This window comes from Rattus norvegicus, chromosome 10, assembly GCF_021556685.1.
Source record: "Rattus norvegicus strain SHRSP/BbbUtx chromosome 10, alternate assembly SHRSP_T2T, whole genome shotgun sequence".
Lineage (NCBI taxonomy): Eukaryota > Metazoa > Chordata > Mammalia > Rodentia > Muridae > Rattus > Rattus norvegicus.
Window position 1 is genome coordinate 67248657 of NC_141543.1, and position 13011 is coordinate 67261667.

At 50.4% G+C, this 13011-nt stretch overlaps 1 protein-coding gene across 7 annotated transcripts in view; it reads right to left on the reverse strand.

Annotated features, from left to right (window-relative positions):
• The window catches only part of Abr (ABR activator of RhoGEF and GTPase), a 199111-nt gene that overhangs the window by 48812 nt on the left and 137288 nt on the right, over nucleotides 1-13011 (reverse strand). For all 7 annotated transcript variants that reach the window (XM_087570573.1, XM_087570574.1, XM_087570578.1 and 4 more), the window contains 3 exon segments: nucleotides 12640-12825; nucleotides 6303-6410; nucleotides 2654-2714 (listed from right to left, as the gene is read on the reverse strand). In XM_087570573.1, the coding sequence (XP_087426699.1) occupies nucleotides 2654-2714; nucleotides 6303-6410; nucleotides 12640-12825 (355 nt within the window).

Consider the following 13011-nt stretch of genomic DNA (forward strand, 5'->3'; position numbering starts at 1 on the left):
GCCCAGTGTCCCCTCCCCAGGAAAGCTGACACTGAAACATCAGCCTCTGCAGCCCTCTCTGGGTCCCAGGAGAAAGAGGTTTCTAAGCTCAGAAGTCTGCAGAAATGGTGGATCGGGTTTCAGGGGGGGCTATTAATATGACTGAAGTCACCTTAAGAGTCCATCTGACAGGGGCATGGAATGAATCCTACAGTCTTGGTGTTCCATGGTCAAGGGGGATCAGGTGCGTGGAAGGAAATCAGGCAAAGAGGGGTACCCACCCCCATGCCTTTGTTCCCCTGGTTCTGAGTGCTCCTCTGTGTGCCACAAGCCCCCGCCACCCCTTCCGTGTTCCTGGCTCTGCAGGGCTGCCCATTCTCTGCTCCCGTATCATGCTTTCCCTGCTCTTCCTGGGACAGGAGCCATCAAAGGCCTCACATTCCCCCCTCTTCCAGGAAGCCTTCCCTGACCATACCTTTATAAACACCAAAAGTCAGACCACCATTATGAACAAGCTCTTCTCTTACCACGTGTTCTGGAACTGCCTTACACACACTGCTTCCTGTCACTAAAAGGGGACACAGTTTTCACTAACTCAGCTTTATGGTGCAGAAACTCAGGCACAAGTTACTTGCCTGAAATCACAAAGCTGTGAAAAGTAGATGGATTTTGAATTTTGGCTCACCCACGTACTTACAACTGGACTGCCTTCTTCAAGAGAGAGTGGCCGATGGAACTCCACATGGAGGAGTTCCGGGAAAGACTCCCTCACACAGGTGAGCACTTGCTACTCCCCACTTTGAAGCAGACTTCAAAGATTATGGAATCGTGGGGACCAAAGAGACCCTGGACTCCAGGTCTCAGGCCTGCTTCATTAGAGCTTTTTCCTTCTAGGGAGGGAAGGGGGAGCAGAGGGCTGATTCTTTTCTCCGTGTTAGAAAACCAGCACAGACACTTAACCAGGCCCGGCATTTCTCCCCTGACCTCGGACAGACCATCAAGTCCCACAGTTCCCTGGGCCCCAGCCTGTCAGAATCAGCTGAAGGGCAGCACAAAGGCTGATTCCACCATGAGCACCAGACACAGAACAAGCCAGTAAAGATGAGGGGGATGGTGGTCCTGAACAGCTCGCTGACATACAGGCCTCTAAGAAAGAACTGGGAAGCTCATCTATCACCCTTCCTCCAGCAAACTGCCACCCCCAACTCAGCTCCTGTAACAGGAGCCCCAGGTTACCACGGAGATAGGAGGCAAGCAAAGCGACTGAGAAGGGTAAAGACAAAGAGCCTGGTAGGAAGGAACAGGAAAGGTCCTTAACCAGCTAGCTGCCTCTTTGACACACATGGGCTTACATGAGCCCCTCGTACCCCACCAGAGGTGGCTCCTAAGGCACTTCTTGCCTTAGAGAGAAGGCCTATCAGGTCTGGATAACTCCCTGCATGCACCTGCTTCTGTATCCTATGAACAAGGAGCCTGACTGACAGCATGTGCCTGTCCCAGGATACCTCCTCTCCCTAGCTGAAGGAGTGGCACAGAGGATGTGCCGGGTCCCTTCCACTGAAGTGGGTGTGTGACCTTCACAAAGCAGCAGCCGGCCACACCCCCCTCGCATGCAGTCCTTTTGCACTGAGTGCTGGGACCTGGGCTTCAGGTCGAGTCACTAGGGGCTGGAAATGCTGCTCCTGAAACCAACCGGCTCCTCCCTGCTCTCCCAAAGCCATCAGAGAGGAGGCAGCGTGTGCACGGAGCACACAATACCCTTGATGCCCAGCGTCCTCCATGCTCATGAAACAAAGAAACTCCCAACTTCTCCCTCCTGCCCAGGCTGGCACCCTCTCACCTCAAGGTGCAGCTCTCCAGACCCTCCATCCCTCTCTGCCTGCTCCTAGCTGCTCCTTGCCCCACCCTCAAGCCTGAGGGGACAGCCTGTCACTTTCCTTAGCCTCTTCAGGAAGTTGCTCAATGCCTCTCATGCACGCACATGCTAAGCCACCAGGCCCACACACTGCCTCAGGAGGACCTGGACCTTTCTAGCCTGGTCCTTCGTTTCAAAGATACTCAGTACAGCCTTTGGATTTCAACTCCAGGCTGACCACAAAGCAAATGCAAGTGGGCTCAACAACACGACCGTCCTCCCTTCCCTGCAGCCCCTAAATCCTGCTGACCGAATGGAAGTCCGTTCTAGCCAGCCCCCAGGTGGCTGAAGGCATGCCACTTCCCACAGAGGGTGCCTGGTTACCATAGGTGCAGTCACAGCAGAAGCGGATGATGAGTAGGATTTCCATGGCAACCTCTATCCTTGCAGCAGGGACCTGCAGCCATTGCTCCAGGCTCCTGGCTCTCCTCAGCAGACCAGCCACTCGGCCACCTTGCTGGCTGCTGCTGCACAACCTCCAGAATCAAGCAGCCGCTTCCTTCCGAGTGCTCATCCAAGGGGGAGGGCAAGAGCGTGGAGAGGCAGGAGGAGAAAGGGAGGGGAGGGAGGAGGGACCAAAAGCTTGCTGGCATCCTAAGGAGGAGCACGTTTGTAGCTGGCCTGATGCCTAGGGAGGAGAGGCAGGCAGACACACACACACACACACACACAGAGGCAGGGAGGCTACCACGTTCACACAGCTCACCGTTCACTAAAACAAAGGAAGACAACTGTAACCCAGACCACTCCGCAAAGTACCTTCCATGGTGACTGATGTGTGGCTGTCCTTAGAGTCCTTGGGTCCTTTCACTTTGAGTTCCTGTGAGAGGGAGGGGAAAAAAAAATCACTACCTGTTCTGTCCCCTAGCTTCCCTCTCTTGTAGCTGAGCTTGGTGAGAAGAGGGACTCTGAGGCCCAGGACGTAACAAGAGGCAAGAAGGCAGACTCTGAGAACCAGAGTCAGGACTGATTGCTAGAAAGTACCATGGCAAAAACAAAAACAAAACAAAACAAAGCTCCTAAGACCCACCCTCTGATGCCCTTGCCTCTGGAGGATGAGTGTGTCCAAGAACAGAGACCCTCTCGCTGCCAACCCCTCCTCAGGGATGTGCACAGTAGCCCCGGGAAGGCAGGACTGAAGTCAATATGCACTAGGTATGCCGGCTGACCTTTGGGAATGAACACCCCTGAGCTGTGGCAGAGAGGAGATGGGCTTGGAGTCCACAGGGTAGTCCAAACTGTCCCCTCCCCATACAAGGACCAACCCAGCCCCTAGGGCTGTTCCCAATCCTCACTACCTAGCCTGGAACCTATGGCACGTGGCCCAGGAGTGAGTGCTGGAAAGACTTGGATTGTCAGATCAAAACCTCTTCCACCTGCTGTAGAGGAAGAGCTACCCCAGCCTTTGCCATCAGGACAGTGGCTGTAATCGGAGCTGAAATGCAATCCTTACTGGGCAGTTTGAACCAGAGCCTAAAAGAGGCTTGTCCTCCTGAGAGACAAGGGGCAAGGTGAGGCCAAGGTCAGATGCCCAGGTGGTACTGTCTGCTCTGCCTGGGGGAAGGCAAGGTCCACACAGTAGCAGTTCACTTCCCACTTGTCCCCAGCTGTTTCTAGAGAGAGAAAACCCCCAGGAACTGAGCTTGGCACGTGGGGGGTTGGGGGGAGAACTCAGCTTCTCTATGCTGAGTCTGTCTCTCACTGGTGCCTGGATTCCCTGCTTTAAGGGATTTTGGTCCACACCCCCTCCAGTGCAGCCTAGAGGTATGAAATCACTGCTGCTGCAGAGGAGAAGGGCCTAATTGCAGTAATTAAGTGGCAGCGCCAGCAGGAAGCATCAGCGTCATCTTACTGAGTGAGTCAAGATGAGCAGCCACCTGGCAGAGAGCCATGGGTCTGGCTCTGTCCTCTGGAACAGGCTCTGGGGGTCGGGATGGGGGAGCTTAAAGCACAGATGCATCAGGGTGGAGGCAGGGATGCTTATGCATAGGTGCACAGGGAACAAGCAGTCAGCCGGGCTAAGAGGGGAGCCTCTGGGTACCCGCGGCCATAGCAGAGCCACTGTGAGCACACATCAGGGAGTCCAGTTCATTCTCAGAGAAGGCAGGATGCTAAGAGGAAGCACCAATTCTCCAGACTCATGACTTTACTAAGAGGGACGTCCCCACCCTTGTCCCGTCCTCCCACAGGGTGCCACAGCCATCTGATCCAGGGGTTTGACAGAAGAAGCAGACACAAGCCTTCTCTCTGTTCTTCCCGTCCTTCTAGAAACCGATCAGAACGCGCGCGTGCTTCCAGAGATGAAGCACTAGTTTCATGTGCCTGTACACCAAACCTTCATGTTCCGGTCTGCGCTTTCTGATAATCACACTGTCACGGTTTCCCTTTTTCTTTTTAAATTTTACTTTTATTTATCTATTTAGGCACACACACTCTCTCTTCTCTCTTCCTTTCTCTGTTCCTCCCTTCTTCCCCCCTCTCTAAGACAGGCTCTCTCTCTCTATATGTGTGTGTGTGTGTGTGTATGTGTGTGTGTATACGTATATATATGTGTGTGTGTATGTATATATGTGTATGTATATATATGTGTGTGTGTTGTGTGTGTATGTATGTATGTGTATATGTGTGTGTGTGTTGTATGTGTGTATGTATATACACACACACACACACACACACACACACACACACACACACACACAGCACTGGCTAGCCTAGAAGTGGCTATATAGACCAGGCGGCCTTGAACTCACAGAGACCCGCTTGCCTCTGCACCCCGAGTACTGGCATTAAGAGGCACTCATAATCACATTTTCATCCCCACCTGCCAATCTGCTGTGCGATCTCTAGCCTGACTGCAGCTTAGGTATGACTTGGAGTCCCAGCAGTTGAGGAATTATGCATTTCCCTTTTCTGGCACCAAAGCAAGGGAGAGGGGTTCTTCAAGGCAGGACTTCCAAAACTACAGAAGTACCCCCTACCCCTAGCTCCCTCTAAGGCTCTCTTGTCCTGAGCTTGAACAGGTGCTGCCTCCAAAGCTAGTGGCTTGCCAGTGTCACAGGAGCTGCTGGATACAGAATGAGCTGAACTGAAAGGATCCTTGACTACCAGCCTCTCCCTGCCACTTCCTGGATAGAGGCGCCAGAGCCAAGTTGGGCATGGAGATGCACACCTATAACCCTAGCACCCAGGAGGCAGAGGCAGGAGGCCAGCCTGGGCTAAATAGTAAGTTCCCAGCCAAGAATACACGGTAAGACCTCGTCTCAAAAACAAAATGAAACAACAAGAGCAACACAGGAAGGGCCAATGGCAGGTGATTTCATACCTCTGCAGTGCATGTGCAGGAGGGGAAGGCGGAGCGGGGGCAGGCATGTTCCTGGCCAAAGGGGTCTAGGACTTCTGTTCTTTTTGTTCTTTTTTTTTTTTTTTTTTGTTCTTTTTAGGACTTCTGTTCTTAACTGAGCCCGGCTGACTCCGTGAGACTGCAGTCTCACATGCTTAGTATCCACCTTTCAAAACTACTTAGTCCAGAGTTCCTCACACTTCCCTTTCTGACAGTAAATCAAGAGCTTGTCAGAATATAAACTCCTGCTTCTGACCCACCCTCCCCTCTTGAACCAGAAGATCCGGGTCATCAGGGCACACACCTATAATCCCAGAACTCAGGAAACTGAGGAAGGAAGACTGGCCTGAGCTGCACAGAGTGAGAGAGTGAGATGGGGTAGTAGGGGTGGGGGTGTGTGGATAGGGGAGCGGGGATGGAGGGGGTGAGGGTGGGTGATGCTCAGGGAGAAAAGGAATGAGCTCTCCAAGAATGGAGGGGCCTGGACATTTGCATATTAAATACTGCAATTTTTTTAAAGTTATATACGTGTATAACTGTGTGTGCATACGTCCACATAACTACAGGACTGAGGAGGCCAAAGGATCAGATCTGTAGCTGGGATGACCAGCGGTCACTCAACTTGGGTGCCAGGAACCCAGCTTAGGTCTTGAGAAGGACGGTGGGAGCTTTTCACTGCAGGACCATCATCTTTCCACCTCACCCCCACCAAGTTCTGAGATTAGCTGGGCAGGTCCAAACAGCTCGTTCCTCAGGAGAGGAAACAAACAAAGGCCAAAGGTCAGGAAGTCACTTGGGAAAGTCACAGGGAATGTTGTCCCCCCCACCCCCTTATTTTTTCCCCTCCTCCGTTCCACTTTCTAATCTGAAAAAATAAGTCAAGCCAATCGATATTCTTATATTAAGAGGAAAAATGTCAGTTGCAAGAAAGCAAATGTCAGGCAGGGCATTATTGTGGTGAATGGCTTCCCTGGGGCAAGAAAGGGAGGCGGTGCCCAGACTTAGAGGCTTCTCACCCTGTTAGCAGAGCCCAGGGTGGATGGGGTGGCTGTGGGGAGAACTGCGTACCTCAGAGATCTTCTGGAACTGGTTGTTGGACTGGCTGCACTTCTCAGCTGTCTCCAGGGCGACTTTATAGTTGTCCACAAATGCTTTGTACACGCCAAGCTGACTGGCCTGCAGGGAGGAGACAGACGAGGAGTAGGGGGTGAGAGTGGGATGGACAGAGGGTTAGTGAACTGCTGAAAGCTTACCCCAAGCTCCTGGAGCCCCCTTAGCACTCAGAACTTCTAACTCAGCCCCAAAGGACCCGCTGGAAACCAAGGGAAAGGCAGAGATGAACATATTACAGTATCCCTTTGAACTTGACAGTTTCCATGGAAACTGGCTCAGCCAATAAGGGTAACAAGGTGGTACTGGGAATGGGGAGGGCAGGGCAGGCTTTGTTTGCATGCCAGAAATTCAACTTATCCCAACACCTGGTTTTATGTACTGTTGGTTTTTGTGTGTGTGTGTGTGTTTTGTTAGTTTTCCCTTTAGCACCACCAAGGTCTCCCAGGGTTTGAAGCCTTTTGGTGCTTTCTGCATCGTGTAATTAAACAGAGCAAGGGAGACAAAGCAGCAGGGTGGGCACAAATAACTTGCTCAGCCCCTTCTCCATACTGAGTCCCTAAGGTCCTATCCCCACCTTCTCAGTCACCAAGGAGCCAGAACCCTTGCCTCACCATACACCTAATGCCACCTAATGGACCCTAACACTTGCCCCGACAGGCAAAAGCCTCGCTGCCCCTAGGACACAAGGATGGGTCTATCACCCTTTCTTCTAAAAGGAAAACTGAGGCTTGCTAACTTAATTACCTCAGTATTTATGGCAAGCTTTCTCTGGGCTGTGTAAAAGTATTTCCTCCTGAGAGAACCAAGAGTAGGCATACAAATTAAAGCTATAAAGTGTGATGCCACGTCCATCTGTCCATCTGAAGAGTCAAAATTTAGGGTCTAATGGCACTGAGCTTTGGTGCGAGCCCTCAGACTATAGTGTAAGTCAATACAATTAACTTATCAATAACGAATCAAACTGACCATAGACACAACTTCAGCCTATGGCTTGGCAAATCCACCATTAACACAAACCACAACATCATGTTGTCTAATAAAGTGACCACGAGTCACATACGAACACTAAACATGTACAATGTGACCACTGCAAGCTGACATATGTCACCTGTATAAACTCCACACCAGGAGCAGAGGCAGATGGGTCTCAAGGCCAATATGGTTTATATACCCACTTCCCCAGCCAGGAACACACAGTGAGAACCTGGTTCAACAAGACAGACAGACAGACAGACAGACAGACAGACAGACAGACAGACAGACAGACAAAACAACAACAAATCCACATTGGATTCCAAAGACCAGCATAAAAAAGGAGGACATAAATTATCCCCTGCATATAATAATTTTTTTCATTTTCTTTTTGAAACAGGTTTCGTGTAGTCCAGGCTGACTTCAGACTTGCTATGTAGCTGAAGATGTCCTTGAACTCCTGATCCACTTGCTTCTACCTTCTAAGTCCTAATTACAGTGCACACCACCATACCTAGCTTCCCCAGCAATTATTTTTTAATTTATTTAATTTTATATGTGTGGATGTTTTACCTGCATGTATGTCTATGTACCATGTTATAGGCAGTTGTAAGCCACATAACATGGGTACTGGAAATCAAATCTGAGTCCTCTACATGAGCAGGAAGCACTCTTAACTGTTCAGCCATCACCCCAATCCTTTAAAACATTGTGTTGTCTGTATGCATATGATGGCAGGCTGTTTAAGTACCCCCGTGCTGCAGCAGGCAGGTCAGAAGACAACTTTCGGGGGCAGTTCAGTAGTTAAGAACACTGGCTGCTGGACCCAGGCTAGCACCCACATTGCGGCTCATAACTGGCTTTGACTCCAATCCCAGAGGATCTAAAACCCTCTTCTAGCTTCAGCTGACAGATGTGTGGTGCACAAACATATACTCAGGCAGACGCTCATGCACATAAAATAATCAGGAGTCAGTCAGATCTACCATCATGTCATCCAGGGCTTGAACTCGGGCTGTCAGCTATTAGCCACTGAGTCACCTCAGCAGCTCTGCATGTCTGTGTGCCCCGCTCCCTTTCTCTCTGGTTTTACAGTACTGCCCAGAGAGCCTCAAATGCTGGGTTCCAGGGATCCTTCTGCTTAGTCTTCCTGGTAGCTAGGGGAACAAGCAGGCACCGCCACACACACCTTGTATTTGTTTTTCTGGGCTCCTGGAGATCAAACCCAGAGTGCTGGGCATGAGAAGCGACCACATCACCACAATTGGTTATTTTTACTTTTAAAAACTGTGGTTCCTGATTGGGAACACAGCTCAGTGCTGGAGTTTGCCTGTGTGTGTGAGGCCCTGGGTTCAAACTCCAGCACTGTTTTAAAAAAAATAAACAAACGTAGTTACTAGGACATTTCAAATTTTATTTATATATACACATACATACATACATACATACATACATACAGCGAGACAGTTCAACGGGTAAAATAGATTACTGCATTGAGTTCAGTTCCTGAACCCAAAGTAAGAGAGAATCAACTCCTGAAAGTTGCCCTCTGACCTCTATACATGCACCATGGCCGCACCCCACCATCTACACTCTCCCATACACATTAATAATTAATGAAATAATCGAAAATTATATGTGGCTCACAACCTATTTCCACTGGCTAGTGCTGCTCTTGAAAAACCTGGATGTGCCTGTACCCAAGGAGATCTGAGCTAGGACACTGTCTCATAGTCCTCAATTTCTTCCCCACAGTAAAAGAGGTGAACGAAATGTTTTTCAAGCACAGGAACTCGGACAAACACAGTTCGGATGAATGGACACATGTATCGGTGCAAAAACTGTGGCCAGACTGTAAAGTGTATACATATACACACTTGCACATTTTAAGAGTGCATTCAGTGCCTTGAGAATATCAAAAATACAAACTGCATACTATGCGGCCCCACATCGAACTCCTACCGCGAGGCTCCAAGAGAAAAGGGGACAGGAGTGGGTTTTGTTTTGTTTATTGCTTATGAGATAGGGTCTCATGTAGCCCAGGCTAGTCCCAAATTCCCTATGTAGCCAGAGATGACTTTGAACTCCTGATCTTTCTGTCCCCACCTCCCAAGTGCTGGCATTAACAGATGTGCACCACCAGGTCTACGCCTGGCTCCTTCTTTTACTTTCCATTTTGAGACAAGGTCTCACTGAGTTACCCAGTCTGGCCTTGAACTTATAATTCTCCTGGCTCAGGCTCCTGGCTAAAACTTACTTTTTTTTTTTTTAATTAGAAAGTCTAACTAGGGGAGGGGCTGGCAAGATGACTGACTCATCAAGCAAAGGTGCTTGCCACACACACAAGCCAGGTAACCCGAATTTGATCCTCAGAGTCCATGTAACGGTGGAACGAGACGGCGGATTTTATACACCCATCCCAGCTCACCCATATACACCCTGCATACGCACAGCTGATGAAGATGGTGATGATGAAGATGAAGATGATGATGATGACGACGGATTTTATAAGAGAGATGGAGGGGGAGGAGGAAGAAGGATGAAGTAGAAAAATAATGGAGAAAAGGAGGTTTGGTATTTCTCTCACGACCCTCATCTGTTACGCTGAGAGCTACAGACAGTTGTCTACTACATTATCCTCTTGATTTCCTGCTTTAAATTTTTTCCCAGTGAAATAGCAACACCACACAGCTGCTTCAGGCTTCCTTGGGGGCCTCTCCTTCCAACAAAGGTGCTAGCAAAGTACACTGCTCCTGTGCCCCCCTTAAGATCAATTGGTTCCCTGAAGAACCCTTGTTCCTTCAGAAAGGCTGGGCAGAGGCCAGGGGCAGGTCCCTGGAGCCACCCAGGGAGGAGACAGAAGCTGGTGAGGCTGCCCTTAGGGACAGGGAAGTCAGAGAGGAGGGTGGAGAAGAAAGGGCCAAGCAGTGCAGTATCAGTGCAGTATCAGAAGGAAAAGCTCCTGGGAAGGAAGGGGCAGAGGGTCTAAGTGCGTTTCCCTCCAGGGGAGCCTTATCCATAAGTTCCTTAAGGCACAGAGATGTCCCAGACACTTCCTAAACCAGCACAAATCACAGTCTTCCAGGAAGGGCTCTGGTGCCCTCTATTCTCATGACTTCTTTATCTTTTCTCTTTGAGACAGGGTCTCCTGTATCCCGGCCTGGCCTCAAACTCACTATCTAGCCAAGCATGAACTTCTGATCCTCCTGCCTTTCGCTTCCAAAGTGCTAGGATCACAGGTGCGGCTAACCACACCCAGTTTTATTTAGAGCAAGAGATTGAACTCAGGGCTTTCTCAAGCTGGGCAAACACTCAAGCAGCTGACCTACACCCCACCTGTCGTCGTCGTAGCCTCCTCTATCACCACGAGAAAGACAAAGCATGGATACCTGGGTTGCTACCCTCTTGTGACCCAGAAGCCACCTGTGTGCAGTGGTCATGGGTCATGCCAGGTACTTTCATCTCCATGGTTACCTGAGGCTGGAAGGCCAGGGGCCCAGTCTGCCAGGGTCATTAACTGGGAAGCGCAGGTTGCTTGGAAACAGGAGTTTGGCACTGGAATGATCTCATAAAACAAACAGCAGAGATGCTAATTCCCCTCTCTTGGTAATGGATAATCAAATACCCAGAGACTTCAGCCGAAATAAACTGCCTCCAGATGCCTGGCTTGCCCTGGCTCCTCACAGAGCAGGCAGCCTCAGAGTGGCAGACTGCAGCTCATGATGCTGGGAAGAAGGGGGGTTGGGAAGCAAATTCCTAACCAGACTGGTGGATCGAGACCAAGGGGACTCTGAGTCAGAATGATACAGACGAACTGATAAAACTATGTAGGCTCATTCTTGTAATCCCAGCACTTGGGAGGCTGAGGCAGAAGAATTGCTTCGAGTTCAAGGTCGGTCTGGGTTATAGAGATCCTGCACCAAAAGCCACAGAAATACCAAACCGGAGAGCCCTTCCATTCTGCTCTGCTTATCTGCCCTCTCACCAGACTTGGGTTCTGTATCTGTGAGGGTCGAGTAGAGGCGGCCCCCATGTCAATCATCGCAGACTTCTGTGGACAGGGAAAGATCACTGGCTGTTTACCATCTCTGCACCAGGGGAAGCAGCTGGGTCCCCTACTACCAGAATTCTGGGAAACAATGCCTCGTGAGTACCTCTTCCTAAAACAGCAGTAATGAGAAGAGCAGCAGCAGCAGCAGGTGTTTTCAGGCACTGACTCACTCCTGCAATGATCCATTGGCTACTGGTGACCCTCTTCAAGGGCGGAAGCTGAGAACAGGAGTGTAAGCTATCACAGCACCATCGTGGCAAAGCCGGGATTCAAACCCAGCTCTGACCTGGCTCCGGTTATGCTTGTCCCCACAACACTTGTGGCCTTAAAAACATGGCTGTCAGGACACAGATATATCCTTTAACACTCAAGTTCTCTCCAGCCCCAACCAAGGTCTATCCATCCATTTGAATATCCACTCATCCACCAGTTGGGTAGTTCTGGGAGTCTAATGAGAAGAAAATACAAACTGTTCCAGAGTTTATACATTGGGGCGGGGTTGGGGGTGGGCAGTGAGGATGGGGAAGACAGGTGCTTTTTTAAATAAGTGTTCGTGAGGGACAAACACGGGGCTTGGAAAGGCTTTTCTGAGGTCATTCCAACTTGGGAACTGACGGAGAGAAGCCGGTAGATGGGGAAGGCCATCTTATGTAGATAAAGCCATGGTCTACAGAGGTCAGGAAGTGCCTTGGTCTTAGAGGTCTCAGACAGAACTAAGGGAGAGGGTGTCATAGAAGCCTTGGCAACAAGAGGACTTCTGTGAACATCTTCAACATCAAGCCTGTGCTCTTCTCCTGTGAGCAGTAGCAGGTAATGCCAGCTGCTGGTGCGCTCTGCTCTGGAACCAACCATTAGTTAGGACCACAGCTGTGCAACTGCTTCATTTTGTAAGGGCAACACTGGGATGCAATGGCCTCCCAAGACATCAGGCAAGCATCATCCTCCTGCAGCCTGTCACACTCTTCTTGGAGTGACACAGAGACCCGCATCCTGGCAGAGGAAGCTCCGTTCCAGTGCTCAGAGGACCCCGTGGAAAGGCAGCATTTTCCAGACACACACACAGAACCTGGCTCCACTGCTATCCCTAGAAACACTTTCACGGCTCCACTAGGATGGAGCTGGGGTTGAGGATCCAAATCCAGTTGCCCCAAAGAACTCAGCCACAGACTGGCCTCGCAGGGCTTGGAGATGACTCAAGCCTTGAGAGGGCTAGAGTGACCAGTTCTAACGCTGGTCTGTCATGGAGATATGCTCTCATGGGAGACTCACCAGTTTCTGGAAAAGATGGCCCATGGTGACCTGGCTGTCCCACTGCTGCACCTTGGGGCAGAGGTTGTCGTAGAACTCCTTGTGGATCTCGTAGATGTCCTGGATCTTGTAGAAGATGGTCTCGATCTGCTGGATGGTGAGCACAGGCTGGGAGGTGGTGGCTGTGGCCTTCAGGGGCTTCATGGGCTAAAGAGGAAGAGGAACAAAGTGCAAAGGTGGTGATGAATGAACCAGAGTGTTGGCAGGTCCCGGGCAGATTGTGACACCGATTAACATGCAGTGACGCCCAAGTCCTGCCTAGACAGGGCCTCTGAAGGCAGGGCACCTGAAACATGATTTCTCAGAGCTGTTATCACGGGTCCCAACAAGCCA